The sequence below is a fragment of the Eptesicus fuscus genome, chromosome 9 (genome assembly GCF_027574615.1).
Source record: "Eptesicus fuscus isolate TK198812 chromosome 9, DD_ASM_mEF_20220401, whole genome shotgun sequence".
Taxonomy (NCBI): Eukaryota; Metazoa; Chordata; class Mammalia; order Chiroptera; family Vespertilionidae; genus Eptesicus; species Eptesicus fuscus.
Window position 1 is genome coordinate 6,551,156 of NC_072481.1, and position 21,518 is coordinate 6,572,673.

General features: G+C 55.2%; 1 protein-coding gene across 1 annotated transcript; it reads right to left on the reverse strand.

Moving 5' to 3' along the window:
* Window positions 1-1,533: 1,533 nt before the first annotated feature.
* On the reverse strand, window positions 1,534-2,707 carry NPPB (natriuretic peptide B). The gene is made up of 3 exons (XM_008151875.3): window positions 2,576-2,707; window positions 2,116-2,353; window positions 1,534-1,550 (listed from the first exon to the last, which is right to left on the reverse strand). The coding sequence occupies exons 1-3, from the start codon at window positions 2,705-2,707 to the stop codon at window positions 1,534-1,536; spliced, it is 387 nt and encodes a 128-aa protein (XP_008150097.2).
* Window positions 2,708-21,518: the final 18,811 nt, after the last annotated feature.

Consider the following 21,518-nt stretch of genomic DNA (forward strand, 5'->3'; position numbering starts at 1 on the left):
GCAGAACGACTGTGCGAGTGCAGTTCGAGGCCAGAGCTCCAAGGAAGAGCGAGGCGGAAGAGTCCCTAGGATCTGCGCTCAAATCTCAGCACTGGCGCTCAGCGGCTGCATGCTGACGGTAGGACAGCTTCCTTTTTCCGGGTCTCAGTTTTCTCATCTGTAAAATGGGGGTTATAATAATCTGCCTCCTTTGCTACGTTGGATTATAAAAGGAATGGCCCCCGGAACCTGGAAAGCAGGTGCAGTTCAGCAGCATGGCCTGGGGTGCCTAGAATGCAGGATGTGGGGGGAGGGGGGTGCCCCCAGAAGACAGGGCTGAGTCCCCTACCGGGACCCCCTGCTGACGGAGGCAACACGGCAGGATTCTGGTGCTTGTCTCCTCTTCTGCCTTAAAATGAGGGGCTTCTCTCTCTGGGGCAGAGAGGAAGTGATGCTGAAGCGCCCACGGGAGGGGCACCCCGAAATGCCGGGCCTCTTGTTCGACTCTTCGAAGCTGGTGGGTTTGGGGAATGAAAATGCTTTGAAACTCGGGGGTTTTGAAGGCACCTTTCAGATGATGTCATGAATTGAAGGCGTGAAGCTGGGGTTTCGGGGAGGATGGGGGGCTCACCCCCGTTCAGGAGTGCAAATGAGATGTGTCTTGGCACTTGTGCACAGGCGCATGCGTGTGCACGCACACACACACACACACACACACACACACACTCTCCCCCCAGGCTCGGAGGTGTTAGCTTAGACCTTCTGGAAACGGCAGGCACCAGGCAGAGGGCCTCTGACGGGATGGCAGGCAGACAAAACCAGCGGGACACACCCTCACGCTGCACGTAAACATCAGGGCCCCTGCTGCTCTTTGGAAAACAGTCTCCGGGGAGTATCTCAATTGCTTGAGGTATTTCTAGACGTTTCAGAGCATGAAGACTCTTACAGGAAAAAAGAGCCTCCCGCCCAGCCGGTGTGGCTCAGTGGTTGAGCGTAGACCTATGAACCAGGAGGTCACGGTTTGATGCCTGGGTTGCAGCCTCAATCCCCAGCAGGGGGCATGCAGGAGGCAGCCAATCAAGGATTCTCATCATTGATGTTTCTATCTCTCTCTCCCTCTCCCTTCCTCTCTGAAATCAATAAAAAATATATTTTAAAAAGAAATAAAATAAAATAGAAAAGAAAAAAAAAGCCTCCCACTCCCCCTTGCTTGACCAGCGCTTGAGGCTGTGTTCCCGCCATTAAGACACCTTTGGGGCCTCCAAGAAAACACGGAGTTTGGGGGTTGTTGTTGTTGGGTGTTTTTGTTGTTTTATGATGAATTATTTTGAATACACTGAGACAAATCAGTTTCCAAAGAAAAAGCTTTAATGTTGACTTTACCTCATCCTGGAAAATTAGGGCCCAAAGGTAAGAACCGTCTTATATAAAACAATCCAATAAATTAAGAAATAATAAATAAATAGGAGTTCCTTCAAAGGGGACCAGGGGGTCGATGGGGACCAGGGGGTCGATGGCGAGTCGGGCGTAGATCTCTGCGGCCAGGACTTCCTCCTAATGCCTCTTCAGCACTGTGGGGGAGAGAGGGTGGTGACGGTGTTGGAGAGGGAGAAGGGTGGATCCGAGCTTCTCCCCGAGCGCCATCCCCGCCACTGCCATGCCCCGCCCTGTCCTCAGCTGATCTGAATATTTGAGGCTTTGGAATGATCCATCTCGGATTCTCAGTTTCCTGTAAACGGGATTCTGGCTGCCCTGGTGACCCTCAGTCTTTGCAGCTACAAACAGGTGAGGGGAAACCAGGAGGAAATATTTAGGGCTCTCTCTGCTCCAAGGAGGGGCTGCCAGGCAGGACTGAATTCCACCCGGAAGCATTTCTGTGCTTGTGATAACAGCCGCAGGGGGTGGGTGCAGGTGGGTGAGGCTCGTGGGCTTGGTAATGAATGGTGTCCCCAGGGAGACAGCCCCAGAAAGGCACCCCTTGGCCCTGAGGACCGTCAGCGAGAGGGAGTGATGTCCAGGTGGCCCTTTCTCAGAGTGTGGTCCCAAGAGACAACATACCATACAGGCGTGACTGTATTGGTGGGACCCACGGGAATGGGGGGGGCAGGTGCCCAGGGTGGCTGGGAGGGAGCTCACCATTGCAGCCCAGGCCAGTGGAGGAGCCGATCCGGTCCATCCTCCCGCCGAAGCAGCCCGAGTCACGCATCCTCTTGGGGCCGTGGAGGACATTGTCACGGCGCCCGAGGCCGGCAGCAGAAGCTGCGTGCCTGGCCTCCCCGGCTGCCTTAGACCTGCGTCCCTGCTGGAGGGGCTCCGGGGCGGTCTGCTCCTCCTGCAGCTCCCAAACTGTGCCCGGAAGATGGTCCGGCAGCTCCTGCAAAGGTTGGGAAGAGCCCGCGCCTCAGGAACCCTCACCTGAGCCCAACCGCCCTCCATGGTGCCCAAGTGAACCGACCCCTGGGGCACAGGGTCCTGGCTCCCAATCTCGCCACTCTCTGACTCTCGAGGTGACCTCTGTGACGGTAGGCGGAGACCTGCTCGTTTCGGCTGCCCAGTATCCAGTCCTGATGCCTTTGTGCAGCCCTGCACTGCTCACCTGGACTCCGGACAGTTCCAAGTGGGGGCCTGGGCTAGGGCCACCCAGCGGGTGCGAATGGCCTCCTAGGGGCATCAGGTGCAGGAACAGAAGGAGCAAGAGAGCCCTGGACAGCCCCGTCTGCGGGTCCATGTTGCTGGAGAAGCGGGGAGAAGCTGCTGCTGCTGCTCTGCCCTGGTTTACCGGCTCACCTCCCGTTCCGCGGGCAGGCACTCTCCTGGATCCTCCTGGATCCAGGGCCTTTTATCCTGAGCCTGGGTGCCCACAGGCCCTGCCCTCTGGGGTTATCTCTGATTTATCAGTCACATTCCCACCCGCTGAGCTCAGGGCTGGGGAATGCACCCCTCAGTGCCTGGGACATTACTCGCCAGGGGTGGAGGCAGAGGAGAGCAGGCCTTGTATAGAAATGGGCCTGTCAGGGGGCAGGAGCGCGGGGTGGGGGGGGGGGGGGGGGGGCGGGTAGGGGGCTAAACTCACCTCCTCTTCCATTTCCCTGCAAAAATCCCGGGACCTTAGCGTGGCGCTTTCCCCTTCCCTCCCCACCCCCAACCATTCCTGGAAAGGGCAGGGAGAACTCCAGCTCATGGAGGCCCTACACACGTGCAGGTGCAGGGGTGACTCCGAGCGAGGGCAGCCCCAGCAACACCCCGCCCCTGCAGCGCATCTTCCCTCCCGGCCAGTTCCTTTCTCTGATCTCCAGCCTGTGGGTCTCCCCTGCGCTCTGATCGCTGTCCATGGTTCTGATCTCCCTGAGCAAATTCAGCGCAAGAGGTCTTCCTCCAGCATCGCAGGTCTAGCCAGAGGGACCAGTGTGGGGCCGGGACAAGACTCACTCCCCTGACCCTCCCACAGCCCCCTGCACTAGGATGCTAATTCTCCAGTGTCACCTCAGTCAAAGCCTGGGTGTGACGAGGAGCTTCTGGAATGCTGACCCTGCTTCCAGCCCTTAGAGGGTAGAGCTGATTTGGCTGGAATTTTGAGAGGCGAGGCCTAGAGATGAAGTCATCCAGAAAGGCCTCCAGGTGCCAACACCTCTTCTCCGCCACCAAGCCAGCGTATCACGGAAAAGGCAGGGGAAACCGGGGGATGGATATCTGTTTGGTGGGGTCCTGGGGAGGGGTGAGGAGTGCCCTCCCTCATGCCTCCTCCTGCTGCTCATCTGTGGTCTAATTCCCGTTAGCAGACGGTCAGGACCGCTCATCTGTGATTACCAATGAGGCTGCAAAGAAAGGCGGCCCTGGGAAGAGACACAGCAGATTAATCCCCCTGAAACTATGCATGACCAGAGTCACCACCCCTTCCCGATAACCTGTGTTAACGAGCAGCAGGCCGAGGGGGCAGGGTCGCCCAGGAAGGCAGATGGCTTATGACTGTGCCCGGAAGATGGTCCAGCAGCTCCTGCAATGGATGGGAAGAGCCCGCGCCTCAGGAACCCTCACCTGAGCCCAAACGCCCTCGATGGTGCCCAAGTGGAGAAAGGGCATCACGGGGCAGAAGCTGTGGCTTCTAAGCAAATCTTGCCTTTAAAAAAAAATAGCATCTGCCAGATACAGTGACAAAACTACTGTTATTGTTCCTCCGTTTTCAGACGAGGACACTGAGCTCAGAGGAGTTCACTTAAACACACACACACACACACACACACACACACACACACACACACACCACAGAACGACTGTGCACAGATGAAGTGGCAGCGAGAGAGACGGCAAAACCCAGTCACGTGGAAAGCGGGGTCAGAGGCATGGGAGCCGCCGAGGATGGAGAGAGGCCCCGCAGAGGACTATATGGGAGAATGGCCTGCATCTATGAAAAGGGCAGGAGTGATGGCCACTCCAACTGCTGGTCGAGTCCTTCCAGAAACGCGGCTGTACCGAGGCCGCCAGCTCTAACCTACTCACCTTCGAACCCCCTTCCCTGTAGCTGGTGCGGTGAACTGCCAAGCCCCAGATCTGGTCTCAGTATTTGTGCGGTGTCAGTCAGACAGGCACAGCAGAGCAAGGACCACGGGCTGGGCACAGGAGGTCGCCAGGGCGGAAAGCCCCAGGTGCCAAGCAAAGAACAATTGTAGGGGGGACCTGGCACCCAGGGTGGCCTTTCCTCCCTAGCATATGGCTGGTCATGAGGTTTGGAACCCCTGACCTTTCCTCCCTGGAGATAGCATTTAGGCCTCAGTTGTATTTCAGCTCCAGGCCCAGAGAAGCAGCCAAACCAGACCAGAGACCCCATGGCTGACCTCAGAGCAGCTGCACTGAGTAATGCCCCCTGCCCTGGGACCCACCAATCAATCGTGCAGACCCCAACCCTGAAAGGACACCTGGAAAGCTGATGGATATTCTATTGAGATCTTCTCCTGTGACCTCCCCTAAGATCACCCTTAAAAATCTTAAGACCGAGGACCCAGCACCCTCTCTCCTAGCCGAAGCTCTTCAAGCTCCTAGTAGCCCACCAGCGGCCCCTCCCCGTCCTCCTCCCCCTCGGCCTCCCCTTCCTCCAGGTGTGTTACCATAACCTTCCTGGCCCCCAGCTCCAGGGGTCCTTCCTTTGCTCTATAATTTGTTTTCCTAAGCCATCTCTTCTGCGAATTACTTCTGCTTCTGTGCTTCACCCAATAAATCTTCTCATAGTTTGGGTCCTGGCTCTGCATTCTTTCCTAGCCAGAACCCAAGGGCCAAGGTTGCTGAACCCAGGGCCCCTTGGACCCCATAGGTCTAACACCTCGTGCCGTTCCCGCCATACAACAGTTGGACACTTAGGTGGACGTCAGCTTTCTGGGACTGATTTTGTCAATGACCTCTGCTTCCTCCTTCTCCACCTCCTCTCCCTCCTCCTCCTTCCTTCTTCTTCTTCTTTTTTTTTTTTAATATATTTTATTGATTTTTTTACAGAGAGGAAGGGAGAGGGATAGAGAGCTAGAAAACATCGATAAGAGAGAAACATCGATCAGCTGCCTCTTGCACACCTCCCACTGGGGATGTGCCTGCAACCAAGGTACATGCTCTTGACCGGAATCAAACCTGGGACCTTTCAGTCCGCAGACCGACGCTCTATCCACTGAGCCAAACCTGGTAGGGCTTCCTTCTTCTTGTTGTTGCTGGATCCTTTAAGCCTCCCTCTCCAGCTGCTCCCTCCTACGGGCTGGCAATGGCAGAGTAAATCTGCTGGGATTGGTGTTCGGGGCCCCCAGTAATTTGTTGGTGGTTGTGTTCTGTCTCATAGTCCTGCTGAAGGCACGGGTCACGTGTGGTTTCGTTCGCCTTCTTTGTTGACCTAATGTGTGTAGATGCATTAACTCGGTTAATCCATTTGATGGACACATTTCCTTGATGGTTGACGAATAGCTGCCTTTTGTGCTGGAAATCTTGAGGTCCACCCTTCATCCTCTCCACCCCACTCAGTGTCCCTGGAGGCTGGCTTCTATGGCGTATGCATAGACTGGCTTATGGTTCTCCAGCTTCATGTGGGATTCAACCAGCGGTAGGGGAGCAGCAAAATGCAGACATACATTTTCATCTCTTTCTCAGGTGTATATTTAGGAGTGGAACTGGTGAGTCAGATGGTAACTTTACGTTCAATCATTTGAGCAATTCATATATATATACATATATATATATATATATGTATATATATATGTACTTATATATAATCATATGTAATTTTTAAAAATATATTTTATTGATTTTTATTTTATTTTTTTTACAGAGAGGAAGAGAGAGGGATAGAGAGTTAGAAACATCAATGAGGGAGAAACATCGATCAGCTGTCTCCTGCACACCTCCCACTGGGATGTGCCTGCAACCAAGGTACATGCCCTTGACCAGAATCGAACCTGGGACCTTTCAGTCCGCAGGCTGATGCTCTATCCACTGAGCCAAACAGATTAGGGCATAATCATATGTAATTTTAATATCCATCTCAGTATTCCTAAAGAACTGTCATATTTATCTTTTTAAATGGTCACTTTATAGTCCACTGAATTTAATATTCTTAATATAATTATTTTCTAAGTAGGTCGATAGTGCCTAGATTTTTTGTTAATCTAAATTCTGCAGCTATAGCCCTGGCCAGTGTGGCTCAGTTGATTTGGGCATCGTCCTGTGCTCCGGGAGGTTGCCAGTTCGATTCCCGGTCAAGGGCACCTGCCCAGATTGCAGGTTCAATTCCCAGCAGGGGCCACGCAGGAGGCAGCCAATCAATGTGCTCTCACATCGATGTTTCTCTCTCTCCCTCTCCCTTCCTCTCTCTCTAAAAATCTATAAACTACTCTTTAAAAAAATTATGCCTCTTTAAAACTCTTGAAATACGTAGGCTTTTTGTCCTTTTAGATCAGGGTTCTTCAACCTTGACCCTACAGACATTTGGGACCAGATAAATCTTTGTTGGGGCAGAGTTGGTGGGGAGGGCTGTCCTATGTACTTAGCAGCATTCCTGGCTTCCACACCCTCACCCACATTGTGACGACCAAAAATGACTCCAGGCAATGCCAAATGTCCTCTCGGTGCTATAGGCGGCGGGAACGGCACCGGTGTTAGACCCATGGGGTCAGACCGGACCTGGGTTCAGCAACGTTGGTACTTGGGTTCTGGCTAGGAAAGAATTCATAGCTGAGACCCGAACTGTAAGAGAACATTTATTTGGTAAATCTCAGGGGTAGGAAAAAAAAAGTAATTCCTGGAAGAAATGAGCTTAGGAAACAAGTTATAGAGGTAAAGGAAGGGCCCTGGAGCCTGGGAGTGAGGGAGCTAATGGTACACGTGACTGAGGAGTCATTGCTAAGCACATACTGGCTTAGACCCTGCAGACACTGTGGAAATGGAGAAGTGGGGAGGGGGAAGGAGGAAGGGAAGGGAAAGGTTTTAAGCGTGATCTTAGGGGAGGTCCCAGGGGAATATCTTAATAGAATATTCGGCAGCTTTCCAGGTTTCTCCTCTCAGGGTCTAGGTCTTCACTGATTGACTGGTGGGCCCCAGGGCAGGGGGTCCTTATCCAATGCAGCTGGTCCTGAGGTCAGCCATGGGGTCGCTGGTCTAGTTGGTTCAGCTCCAGGCCCAGAAAAAGGTCACCCTGGGGGCAAGCTCCCACCCTACGGTTGTCCCTTGCTGGGCACCTGGGGCTTCCCACCCTGGTGACCTTCTGTACCTGCCCGTGGTCCTTGCTCTGCTCATAACTGCCTACCACATGGAGGGTAAAGGCACTCCATTGAGAACCACTGTTTCAGATACTTTACTCAAGATAAAGGTCCAAGAATGAGGATGAGTGAAAGGCTATGAGCATGGTCACAGGTCTCTGTGGTAACCAGCTACCCTCCAGCAGTCTTCGTCACAGGAGAATGGAGTCAGGAGCCCTCCTGGAAGCCATGGGGGCATCTCTTTGTGTGCAGGGCGAAGAGTGGCTTCCCACTGCTGCCTGCACACCTGCAGGGGGCGCCTTCCACTTCGCAATCCCTGGCCAGGGCACATCTCCAGGCTGACGGTGCTCATTTAGAGTATGACATGAGCAGCCTCTAACTCGAGGGGGCCATTGAGAAGAACAAGCATGTACTGGCCTAGATCCTGCGGACACTCTGGAAATGGAAGAAGGGGAGGGAGGGAAGGAGCAGAGAGAGGGCACAGGACAGAGCGGGGAGCCTGCCAAGCCTGGGGGGTCACATTCATGAATGGCGTGGAGTGGAGTGGAGTGGGGGGCTCATGTGAGGACGAGATCACGAATGGCTGTCCCAGAACACCCACATGAAGGCTATTAATAGAGCTGTTGCCCAAGGGGACACTCTGTGCTCGGGGAGGGTCAGGCCTGAGCAGGGCCAGGCAGGGTGTGCGAGAATCAGGCCCTCTGACAGCCCCACCACCGGAAATGCAGGAGGCATTGGCAAGGCACCGATGCCCTCTGGCTGGCTCTTGTTCCCTGGCATGAGTGTCCAGTGAAGCCCGCCATCCCCATGCAGGCTCGGAGTCCCAGGCCCTCCCAGGCGAGCTCCGACCTCCTGGACATGGGTGGGAGCCTGGAGCTGTGTTCCCCCACTTAAAATGCTGTGTCGAGCAGTGAGAGGGACGGAGAAAGCAGCCACGCGTGACAGGAGAACCATAAAGGGGCATTATACTGGGTTGAACAATGTTTCCCAAGATGCATGGCCACCCGGAACCTCAGAACGTGACCCTACCAGGAAACAGGATCTTTACAGGTGTTAGTAGCATTAGGGTCGCCGCAGGAGGAACACAGGAGGCCAAAGTGGTCCGAGTTCTAAATGTATTAGATCATCTGCAGACCAGATGGGCGGAGCTCACCCCAATGGCGTCAGCACCCAGGGACGGGGAGGCAGAGGTCTGAAAGGACTCTAGGTGGCCGGGCTTTTTCAGCAGGGACTCTCCGGGTGGGTCCAGATGTGGGGAAGCCGGAGGGGAAGGTTCATGGTTTTAGCAAGTGGGATGTGGTCTAAGGGAAAGGCAATATCGGTTGTGAAATGGTCTGAAGGTCAGTTCCCAGGGGAGGGGGTATCAATTCAATTATTTGATCAGACCTAACAATCAGTTAAATTGAGTCATATTGAGTTAGGGTGGGCCCTAAATCCAATATGATTGGTGTTCTTCTAAGAAGAGGAGAGACACAGACTCAGACAGACAGAGAGAAAGCCAGGTAAAAACAGAAGCAGCCTGGCCCTCCCCGGTTTGGCTCAGTGGACAGAGCGTCGGCCTGCGGACCGAAGGGTCCCGGGTTTGATTCCACTCAAGGGCACCTCGGTTGCAGGGCTCTGGTCATGGCACGTGCAGGAGGCAACCAATCGATGTGTCTCTCTCACATCGATGTTTCTTTCTGTCTTTCCCTCTCTATTCCACTCTCTAAAAGTCAATGGAAAAATATTCTCGGCGAGGATTAAAAACACACACAGAAAAACACAAGTGGCCTGGCCAGTGTGACTCAGTTGTTTGAGTACCTCCCGTGCACCAAAAGGTTGCGGTTCAATTCCCAGGCAGGGAACATGCTCCATTTGAAGGCTCAATCCCGTTAGGGGTGTGCAGGAGGCAGCCGATCAATGTTTCTACCTCTCTCTCCCTTTCCCTTCCTCTCTCAGAAATCAATAAAAACATATTTTTTTAAAAAATTAAAAAAACAGCCCTACCCGGTTTGGCTCAGTACATAGAGCGTCGGCCTGCAGACTGAAGGGTCCCAGGTTCGATTTCCGGTCAAGGGCACATGCCCAGGGTTGTGGGCTCGATCCCCAGTAGGGGACGTGCAGGAAGCAGCCAATCAATGATTCTCTCTTATGATTGATGTTTCTATCTCTGTCTCCCTCTCCCTTTCTCTCTAAAAGCAATAAAAATGTATTTTTTAAAAAATCCTCAGGGTGAATAAAATGCTGTTGTTGTTTTATGCCAGTAAGTTTGGGGTGTGTGGTGGACTACAAAAATATTAATACTTTTCCTCCCACCTTCTAAATTCTTCTAGCTGGGCTAATAATCAAATTAACAGAGACAGCACATTAACGGGGGAAAAAATCCAAGTTTTAATACATGTGCATGGGGAATTCACATAAGCATGAAAATTTCAAAAAGTCAGTGAAGCAACATTGGGTAGATAAGACAATTTTGGACAAAGGAAAAAAGTGGGGATGAGGTATTAGATTTCAGAAGCGAGAATGGATGGTTTACAGGTTGCTAGGCAACTCAAAAACAATGGGCCACAGTGGGTATCTATCTAACAGACCCCATAGGCCCACACAGCGCACCCTTCTGTCTGGGTTACCTCCTGTCACCAACACAGCTCAGCTGCTCTCCGCCTCAAAAACAAACAAACAAACCTGCCCTAACCGGTTTGGCTCAGTGGACAGCACTTTGGTCTTCGGACTCAAGGGTCCCAGGTTCGATTCCGGTCAAGGGCATGTACCTTGGTTGCGGGCACATCCCCAGTTGGGGGTGTGCAGGAGGCAGCTGATCGATGTTTCTCTCTCATCGATGTTTCTAACTCTCTCTCCCTCTCCCTTCCTCTCTGTAAAAAATCAATAAAATATATTTAAAACAAACAAACAAGAATGAAAGTGACTTTGAAAATCATCCATTTCCAACCACCTTGGAAATAAATAGAAAATAACGAAACGGAGGCCCAGAGAAGTGAAGCCACCGGTCCTAGTTACTCCTTCCCACACACTACGCCTGACAAGCGCAGGGGAGGCCAGCATGGCAGGCCCTGCAAACTCAGAGGCTGGAAGTAACCACACAGGATGGTCTGCACATAAGAATTCCTAACTAAAGTGAGTCATGGTGGGCAGTCCTGTCCTGGGCTGTAGCTCCCTTGACAAAGGTCAGCCTTGACCTTAGTGAGCCTGTCTTTTTTTTATTATTATTATTGATTTTAGAGAGAGAGAAGAGATAGAAACATCAATGTTGAGAGAGAATCATTGATCGGCCGCCTCCCGCACGCCCCCTCCTGGGGATCGAGCCCACAATCCAGGCATGTGCCCTTGGCCGGAATCAAACCTGGGACCCTTCAGTCCGCAGGCCGACGCTCTATCCACTGAGCCAAACCAGCCAGGGCAGTTAGCCTGTCTTTTATCTAAGATGAACTGTCCGAGGAATCCCTTCTCCAGAGCCCTCAGGGTTCACCCACGCACCAGAGTAGAGACCTCAGAACCCTCCCTGTTACCCTGTTCCCTGAATTCCACCTCCATGTCCTGTGAATGTCAATGATGAACTATCCTGTACCTTCCCCCTTCCCCACCCCCATGCAATGTCAAAGTACCGTATGTGTCTCTCCATTTTCTCTTTATCCAAACCCAGAGATTCTGCTTTGCTTCTTCCTGCCCCCCGCCCCCGCCTCAACCTACCACCAGTGGGTTTCATGTAACCCCCTACGTCTCCTGCTTTGAGTCTATGGAATGTGTAAAATGAGCTGTAAAGCTGCATTCTCCGGAGCATTTTCTCAATCCAGTGAGATTTTGCTTTCTGGCCATTGTCATCAGCTTGGCTCAAATAAACTCAAAAGTTCTCTACAAGTTTGGACATTTCTTAAGTCAACACCTCCGTCCCGTGCTCAGATACACACCAGGCGGTTTGCCCTGCAAACAAGGCGGTGTTTCTGAGCGCATCCCACGTGCGTGGATGCTTCCACATGCTGAGGCCATCCCCACGCTCACAGCGGGGACGGATGGGCACATCCGGCTCATCCATGTTCACGTTTATGACACCGTGGCATAGGGGGACCCCGTGTCTTGCCCAAGGCCCGTGGCGTGTAAGTGGTGGTGCCAGCCTCGAGGTCTCACTCACCCCACTGCTCAGTCCTCAGGCGCTGCTGGGCTGGGCCCTGAGATGCTGTCCCTTTAAATGAGCTTTGCAGTCCGGGGCCTAGGGTGGGCATGTGTGTAGTCCCTCCTGCCCTGCTCTGTCTGGAGACTCATTCCAGGGGCTTTGGCCGGGGAAAGGCCTGGGCCCTGTCCCCTGAGACCGAGGCCAGCACAGACATAAGCCTCAGGATCTGCCCAACACGAACCCGGCATTACTGGTGTTTGGAGGGGCTGGGGCTGGGGCTGGGGGCTGTCACCCCAGCCTCTGCTCAGAACAAAGGCAGGGAGGACTTGGGGAATGTCCCAGGGCCCAGCTCCCCGCTCAAGGCTGTTAGGGGCTGAGAATGGGGTTTCTCTTTTGTGTTGAGCACCTACTGTGTGCCAGGCACAGACTGGGAAAGTTCTCTCCGGGGACATGACATTTCAGACTTGAAGAATGAGGGGGAGCCAAGATTCCAGGGAAGAGTGAGCTGGAGGCAATCCGACTGGTCAGGTTCAGTGGTTGAGCGTCGACCTATGAACCAGGAGGTCATGGTTCGATTCCCGGTCAGGGCATGAGGCAGATGGAGGAGCTGGGACCAGTGGGCTGGAGCAGGGAGGGGGAGAAAGGCTAATTAACAGCCCCGCAAAGATGCCCACATCCTAATCCCGGCCCCCTGTGAGTGTCACCCTAGGTGGCAACAAAAGGACTTGGCAGAGGTGACGGGAAGGATCCTGAACTGGGGAGGTCACCGGGTGGCCCTTGATGCCATCCCAGGCGCCCTCCTAGAGGGAGGCAGAGGGAGGCCTGAGGCACGCGAGCTGAGCGGGCGCCCGGCCACACAGGCCACCGGGGATGGAGTGATGCAGCCACCAGGGGCTGAAGGCACAGGATTCTCCCCAGAACCTCCCAGGGACTGTGCCCCAAACTCTTCACACACACTCACCCTGAGGTTAGCCCTGTGGCACTGAGTTTGGACTTCGGGCCTCCAGACCTGGGAGAGCTCCGTGGTCTGAAGCAGCAAGTTTTGGGCATTTTGTTCTGCAGCAGCCGCCGCAGGACAGCAAGGGCGAGGCTTGGAGGGAGCTGCAGAGCCAGGTCAGGGCGGCCACGGACGGGAAGGAGTTCGGATTTTGTTCCTGGTGTGTCACCCCGCACCCCTTCTCTCCACTGCTCCTCCTCCTTTCTCCCTCTGATGTGCCCCAATCCTCCCCACCCCCTTTTCAAATCATTCAACTGGGAATTGAACCGTGACCTCCTGGTTCATATGTCGACACTCAACCCCTGAGCCCCAGGCAACGCTGGCTGGGAGAAACTGTAAACACATTTTAAAATCTTTGAAAAAGCCCGGCCGGCGGGGCTCAGGGGTTGAGTGTCGACCTATGAACCAGGAGGTCACGGTTCAATTCCTGGTCAAGGCACATGCCGGGGTTGCAGGCTCGGTCCCCAGCGTGGGGCGTGCAGGAGGCAACGATCAATGATTCTCTCTCATTGCTGTTGTTTCTGTCTCTCTCCCTCTCCCTTCCTCTCTGAAATCAATACAAATATATTTTCAAAAATCTTTGAAGAAAAGAAAAGGGGGGATAGAAGCAAGCCCCTCGGCTCATCTTTCTCCCTCTCCTTGTCCCCACCACCCTCTCCTCTCCTCAGATGTCCCTGCGAGGTGCAGCCCGTCCTGGGCTGCGAACGGAGGCCCTGGGCACTGGGCACTGGGCAGAAGCCTGCCCGCCCAGCTCCTGGCTGTCAGCACGTCGCCCAGCAGGACTGACGCGAACTCTGACGGCTGATAGAGCCCCACGACCTGTCCGTCTGGAGCCTGGGGCCCTGGGCCTGATAAGTCGGGCCTGTCAGCGCCGTGTCCACACCTGCTCCTGGCCAGGCCGCAGAGCCCACCCCGGGTCTGTGCTTCCTGCTGACTGCTCACGGCCGAGCCCTGGCCGCCGGGCCCAGGCCGGACCACAGTCACCTTGAGATGCCCTCCGGGGGCCAGGCCCGAAGCAGCAGGATCGAGGACAGTTCATGCAGGAGGTGGAGTGGGGCCCAAGAGCTGTTCAGGCTGCTACTTCCAGATTCATCTGTGCGGGGTTCCGATCGCACACGAGGCTCACAGCATCCGGCCCTTCCCAGGGCAGCCAGCTGGGCCGGGGGCAGACCTTGACCCCGGGGAGATATCTGGCACTGTCCAGGGCGTTGCTGGTATCATGATTAGGGAGGCCTGCAGCTGGTAGGTAGAGCCAGGGGTACTATTAAATATCCTGCGTGCACAGGACACCCCACGACAGAGGATGATGGGCCCCCTGTGTCCACGTAGCCGACGGAGGGAACTCTGAGTTGGAAGGCGCAGGAGCAAGCCCGGGAAAGGGGCCTCCGGATGCTTCGCCCAGGGAGGCAGAAGCCAAGTCTAAGCCCGGGAGCCTGGGCCTGGACCAGAGCAGGCACAGCCCACCCTCGGGACCAACGGCCAGGCCCCGCGCTGCCTGGCCCTGCCAGCAGACACCCCCCGGGCGCCGGGGCCTCCTGCCCTGCAGCCTCTCATCCTGGGAATGTCATAGGAAACGGCAGCTGCTTTCCTGCGCGCCAGTTACACGAGCTGGGCACTGTGCCAAGCGGGCTTACTCCTTGTAGTGTTTCGACACAGCAACTCGGGAACGCAGGGATTGTCACCAAGCCCGTGTGACAGACAAGGAACCCGAGGCCTGCCATGGCCGGTGTGGCTCAGTGGATAGAGCATCAGCCTGCGGACTGAAGGGTCTCGGGTTCGATCTTGGTCAAGGGCACAAGCCCAGGTTGTGGGCTAGATCCCCAGTAGGGGGCGTGCAGGAAGCAGCCGATCCATGATTCTCTCTCATCATTGACATTTCTATCGCTCTTTCCTTCTCCCTTCCTCTCTGAAAGCAATAAAAAATATATTTAAAAAGATAGAAAGAGCCCTAGACGATTTGGCTCAGTAGATAGAGCGTTGGCCTGTGAACTGAAAGGTCCCAGGTTCGATTCTGGTCAAGGGCACTGCGGGAAGCCGTCCATTGTCTTCACTAGCACAGAGGTGTGGACAAGGAACCCGGAAGGCTGGTGACCCTTGAGCTCTGGCAAAGGTCAGAGCTATGCACCCGCTGGTTAGTCCAGACAATGGTAGCTGAAGCAACTTCCCCACCAGACAGTCATGTAAATCCTTACTGATAAGATAGTCTGTCTGCTACTGGAAATCGCCTGCCTAAGGGCTGTAGATGTATCCCAAATTGAATAAAAGGATGGCCAGGCCTGAGCCCAAGCGGAGTCCTTCCTCTGGAGTTGGGCTCCCGCCTGGTCCCCCAATATTTCCAAATTATTGTTTCTTGTCTCGTCTCTTTCATTTGCGTGCGACCCATCTTCCAGAGCCCAAACCCTGAACCACGTGGGACGTGGGGTATTCACAGGGCACATGCCCGGGTTGTGGGCTCGATCCCCAGTGGGGGACTGGCAGGAGGCAGCCAATCCATGATTCTCTCTCATCATGGATGTTTCTATCTCTTTCTCCCTCTTCCTTCCTCTCTGAAATCAATAAAATATATATTTTAAAAATAATTTTTTAAAGAAAACTGAGGCCCAGCGCTATTAACTGGCTTAGCCAAGGACTCTGTTAGGGTCATGTTGAAGCCCCAAACCCCAGAACCTCAGAGTTAGCTAACATGGAGATAGGGCCTTTACAGAGGGCATCCGATTTAAGGAGACTGTTCGGGTGGGTCCTAATCCAATAGGACTGGTGTCCTTATAGGAAGGGGAATTTGGACACATGTCCTAACAGGAAGGCAGAGCCCAGGGTGATGCACCCACAAGCCAAGGGCTCTGAGAGTGCCACTGAGCCACCAGAAGCTGGGAGAGGCGCACGGTCTCCCTCTCAGCCCGAAGGACAAACCCTGGACACCATGCGCTTGGAATTCTAGCCCCAGGACTGTGAGACCAGACATCTCTGTCATTTAGTGCCCAGCGTGTGGTCCTTCGTACACCAGCCCTAGCAGACAAATCACTGCCTGGGAGGGGTGGGCTCTGGGTGGCACGCCGGCCTGTCCAGCTCCAGCTTCGGACCACGTTCCAAATACTCCCTCTGGGGCAGCCGCCCTGCAGGTAACAGGTCCCTGGAGGTAGGACTTCAGCTGCCAGAAGCTTCATTTGGTCGCTGCACATAACACTCTAAACACTACAGTGAGTCAGTGTAAGCAAGCACCATCCCAGGCTGTGTGGTGGGATGATTTTTTTAAATATATTTTTTTTATTGATTTCGGAGAGGAAGGGAGAGGGAGAGAGATAGAAACATCCATGATGAGAGAGAACCATTGATTGGCTGCCTCCTGCACGCCCCCTACTGGGGATCGAGCCCGCAACCCGGGCATGGGCCCTTGACTGAAATCAAACCTGGGGCCTTTCAGTCCACAGGCCGATGCTCTATCCACTGAGCCAAACCGGCTAGGGTTTGTGGGATTATTTTTTTTATTTTTTTTTTATTTTTTTTTTAATTTCTTTATTGATTAAGGCATCACATATTTGTCCTCATCCCCCCATTCCCATCCCCCCCTGTGGGATGATTTTTACTTAAGGGACAATTAGTCTGCCTGGCGCTTGAGCATCAACCTATGAACCAGGAGGTCACAGTTCGATTCCCAGTCCGGGCACATGCCCAGGTTGCGGGCTCAATCCCCTGTGTGAGGAGTGCAGAAGCAGCCGATCAATGATTCTCTCTCATCACTGATGTTTCTATCTATCCCTCTCCCTTCCTCTCTGACATCAATAAAAATCTTTTTTTTTTTTAAGGAGGGAGCATTAGTGTGGCCACATGCTTGGTGGGGACCAGCAGAGGAGTGATTGGGGCTAGAAGCTGGGCTCCAAGGTCTAAAGCACAGACCCCGCCAGCTGTATGGTCTTAGGAGCGTCACTCAGGGTCCCCAGCCTCAGGTCTCCCCGTCTGTGAAATGGTTGTAACAATTGTGTCTCCCCCGTGGGGTTCTCGTGAAGATGAAGTGAGATGACGCCTGCAAACTGCTCGGCACATTGTCCCTCAAGACGAGCTGCTGCTGTGACTGTTACTACTATGATGACTCCGTGTTCAGTCCCATTACATGTCAGCTCCTGTCCCCTCTGATGTTTTCAGCACCTGCTCTGTTCCTCAGAGCTGGGGCTCCGGAGACCTTGGAGAGTCCGCGTAGGGATGCGGGTCCCCCCGCCCCCCCCCGCCCACCCCGACACACTCGTCTTCACCACCCCTGAGGAAGTCACACGGGTGGCCACTCTCAGACCGTGAAGTGCTGTCAGCAGCCCCGCCACATTCCTGGGATGCTTCAGCTGCCCCATGCATGAGCCTCGGCTGCCATCACTCAGCTAACCCGCAACCACCCGCTGCCATCACGCAGGATAACCTGTAACCACCCCACCCACCCCGCTGCCATCACTCAGCTAACCCGCAACCACCCCGCTGCCATCACTCAGCTAACCCGCAACCACCCTGCTGCCATCACACAGGGTAACCTGTACCCCACCCACCCCGCTGCCATCACTCAGCTAACCCGCAACCACCCGCTGCCATCACTCAGCTAACCCGCAACCACCCTGCTGCCATCACTCAGCTAACCCGCAACCACCCCGCTGCCATCACGCAGGGTAAGTTGTACCCCAATCCTAACAGACACTGATAACCACACCCAGAGCTATTGCCACCAACCCACCAGCATCTGTCCCGAGACGGACCCTGCTGCCCCTCCTGGTGGGAGACCTAGACAAGCTCTCAGAACAGACAGAGGGCAGCCGAGACGGTGCCCTGAGCGATCCTGCAGGTTCCTGCTTCTGAGGGGCAAGTCGGCCTTCCTCCATCCGGGGCCTCGGCAAGCATCTGCCGACCCTGAGCAGGAGCCGGCGCTCTTCTGGGCAAAGGGGACCCCAAATGTCCCTGCTCTGGGGGAATCTGCAGTTGAGAAGGAGGGAAAGGCCGGTCCAGGCTGTTGTTGTTGTTGTTGTTGTTGTTGTTGTTGTTGTATTTTGCTTTGTTGTCTGCTCATTACCAAGGCCAGATCCCACCACATTTCCCACCAAAACTGAGAAATAACCAAGAGAAGAACAGCACAGGAGAAAGCCCTGAGCCACGTGGTAAAACCCTGGAGTGCAGGCTGGGGAAGGGGTGGGAGACGACTGGCCTTCTGTTTTCTGGGATTTTCTCTTTTTTTTTTTGCAAAAAAAAGTAACACATGTTCATAGTAATAAAAATATCAAGCCCAGCCGGTGTGGCTCAGTGGTTGAGCGTGGACCTATGAACCAGGAGGTCACAGTTCGATTCCTGGTCAGGGCACATGCCTGGGATGCGAGCTTGATTTCCAGTAGTGGGCGTGCAGGAGGCAGCCAATCAATGATTCTCTCATCGTTGATGTTTCTATCTCTCTCTCCCTCTCCCTCCCTGTCTGAAATCAATAAAAATATATTTTTAAAAAACAACAAAGGAAATCAAACTTTTGAACTAGGTGCACCCATCCGGAGCCCGACCCTTGGTTCTGCTCCCCTCCGAGCCGGCCACTGGTCCCGTCCTCACAGCCCCTCCACGGCCGGCCCACCCACACCCAGGGCCCACGTCTGCCTGGTTGTACATCAGTATTTTGCATATTTCTACTCTGTTATCAAATTATTAAGCTGTTCAGTTGCTAGATTACTAAATAATCTTAGGGATGATCCTATGTGAGCATATATTGACCTAACAGCATAGTCGTATCACATAAAGTCCAAACCAGGATGCTTTTGAGCGTGAGATGGGCGATATTAGAAACCAGGTGACGGACAGCAGGCGGGACTGCCAGGCACGGGTGTCGGGAGAGCTGCGCGCATCTTCTCTGGGGGTTTTGCATGTTTTCTAAGCACGCGATGGAGGCTCCGGGTGGCAGGGCACCTCGGGCCAGGCTTGAGCCCCCACAGGCTCTGTGTCATCGGTCCCCACATCCAGGGAACCCCGGGAGACCATCTGGGGTTCGGCGGGGACCGTGTTGGGGAAGTCCCGCACATCCTTTTCCCGGTGGCTCTCTCCTGCGTTTGCTCCCAAAGCCCCCGCAGGTGCCCTGGGAGTTGGTTCCAGTCCCCTGCCTGTCCACGCCAGGCTCTGCCAGTCTCCAGGACCCAGGCTGCAGGGCCAGGCCAGGGAACTGCGTTGGCCAGGAAGTGGGGAGACACCCCTGCGTGTGACTGCGTGGACACTGGCCGGGCCCTGTTCTGCATGCCCCCTCCTCCCGTTCCCCCTCCCACCTGCCTTGGCGGCCGGTCCCTCTTCGCCCAGGAAGCCCACCTGCAGGGGCACAGCCACTTCCCCGACTGCCAGGCCCCTGATGCCCAAGCGTGACCAGGGCACTACCTTCTCAGGCTCCCCCCCACTCCACCCAGCGTGTGTGTCCGCGCCCTCCTGGCTGCCAGGCCCTGGAGTTAAGGCGGCGGCGGTTTACCAGGAGCTTCAGCAAATGGAAAGGGTCCTATGGACGCCCACAGAGGGGGGCTTAGCCCCACGTCGCCTGCCCAGCCTTTCCGAGGGAGTGGCCTTGAAGCCGAGTGATGGGGCTCAGCTGAGCAGAGCGGTGGCAGGAGCCTGGCGCGTTGGAGAACAGAAGAGCTGTGCTGGGCGTGGGGCGAGAGGGGGCAGGGCTGGACCTGGAGGGGACCTTCTAGACCAGGGTCCTCAAACTACGGCCCGCGGGCCACATGCGGCCCGCCGAGGACATGTATCCGGCCCGCCGGGTGTTTTTGCCGCCGCTGCCTGTCCTGCTTAGCAGCCGACTTAGCAGTGTGCATAGGAATTTGTTCATAGTTGTTTTTTTTTTTTTAAACTATAGTCCGGCCCTCCAACGGTCTGAGGAACAGTGAACTGGCCCCCTGTTTAAAAAGTTTGAGGACCCCTGGTCTAGACCATATCCAGGGCCTCGAGCTGTTGCTGGAGGAGTTTAAACGGGTCTGATGACAGCATCGAGATTGCCACCCTCCCTGCCCTGGCGGAACTTGGCGTAAGAGGAAAGGCAAGTGACAAAGTCACAGACACCCCCCCCCCCCCCCCGGCCAGGGCCTGGGAGGGGGAGAGGAGCCAGCTCTGAACACGAGCACGGGGCTGAGAGCTCACGCCCCTCACCCAGGAAGTGGGTGTCATAGGACTTCCCCAGCTCCCTCGGGGCCACATCCCTGAGGTTGGGGTAAGGGCTAGGGCCAGGGGAGGAGACAGGGAAGTCCAGTGCTAGGGGGCTTCTGTGACCCTGGGGGACAAGGGCAGACGCCTAGGCCCCACTGCGCTAGGACACCGGGCCCCTCCCAGGCTCACACCCCAGCCCTCCCCTGGCAGCAGGCTTCGTGGTGGCTGATTCTTGTTTTTCTGTTTTGTTTTTTAACCTTTATTGTTGGAAGTATTACATATGTCCCCTTTCCCCCCACCATTAACCCCTTCTAGCCCTCCCCCGCCCTCCTCCCCCCATGCCTTCACCACCGTATTGTCTGTGTCCATAGGTTATGCATATAAAGGTGGTCCATTCTTGTGAGCGCCCCTACCCCCCCAACACACACACACACACACACACACACACACACACACAGAATGGAGCAGAAAGCATGGGAGGCAAAGGTACAGTCAAGCCCTAACCAGTTTGGCTCAGTGGATAGAGCGTCAGCCTGCGGACTCAAGGGTCCCGGGTTCGATTCCAGTCAAGGGGCATGTACCTTGGTTGTGGGCACATCCCTAGTGAGAGGTGTGCAGGAGGCAGCTGATGGATGTTTCTCTCTCATCGATGTTTCTAACTCTCTCTCCCTCTCCCTTCCTCTCTGTAAAAAGTCAATAAAACATATTTTTTAAAAAGGGAAGCGCAGCAGACAGGGGTCAGACAGCGCCCAGCAGGGGGCTCGGGCCCACCTTCCCGCCCGCTTGGCGCAGGAGGCGGTGGGAACCGGCTCCAGAATCTGCAGGCGGGCGGCTGGGGACCGTGCCCATGACCCCGGCCATCGCGGCCCCACCGGCCCGCAGGCTGACCTCATTGCCCAGGCCCGCGGGAGCCCTTCCTGGGGCCACATTCCCCGCTGAAGAGCCCCTCTCCACGGCCTCGGATGGCGCCAATGTCTTTTTAGGAACCAAGGGGCTAATTTTAGTGCCCCGGCCTTCGACACCTTCTCGAAATAGCTCCCTGTTCCCCTCTCGTCCCTGCCCTCCTCGGAGAAGGTGAACCCCTGGTCCCCGTGATCTGAGGGGAGAGCACAGGCCAAGGCCTTGTATGGGTCTGGGTGGAGGGACCCGTGTCCCTGCCGTGGGTTCCGTGTGACCAGACTCACCTGGGGAGCGGGCGGCTCACAGAGCCCTCCATGTGGGGGGGTCCCCCAGCAACGCGGCAGCCGGAGCTGGCTCCTGCCTCCTCCCTGTCAATCAGCCATGCTCAGCGGTGGCACCGGCTCCTGTGGCCTAAAGTCAGGTCCCCACCCTCCCGGAAACCACGTCTAACCCGTGGGAATCATCGGTCAGCTGCCACCTCAACCCGGGGAGCCTCTATGTCCCGTGTCGCCGATTCTGTGCCACGGTTCTGTGCTGCCCGGCCCGCGTGGCTCTGTGGTTGAGCGTTGATCTGTGAACCAGGAGGTCACGGTTTGATTCCAGTCAAGGGCACATGTAGGAAGCGTGCAGGAGGCAGCTGATCCATGATTCTCTCTCATCATTGATGTTCCTATCTCTC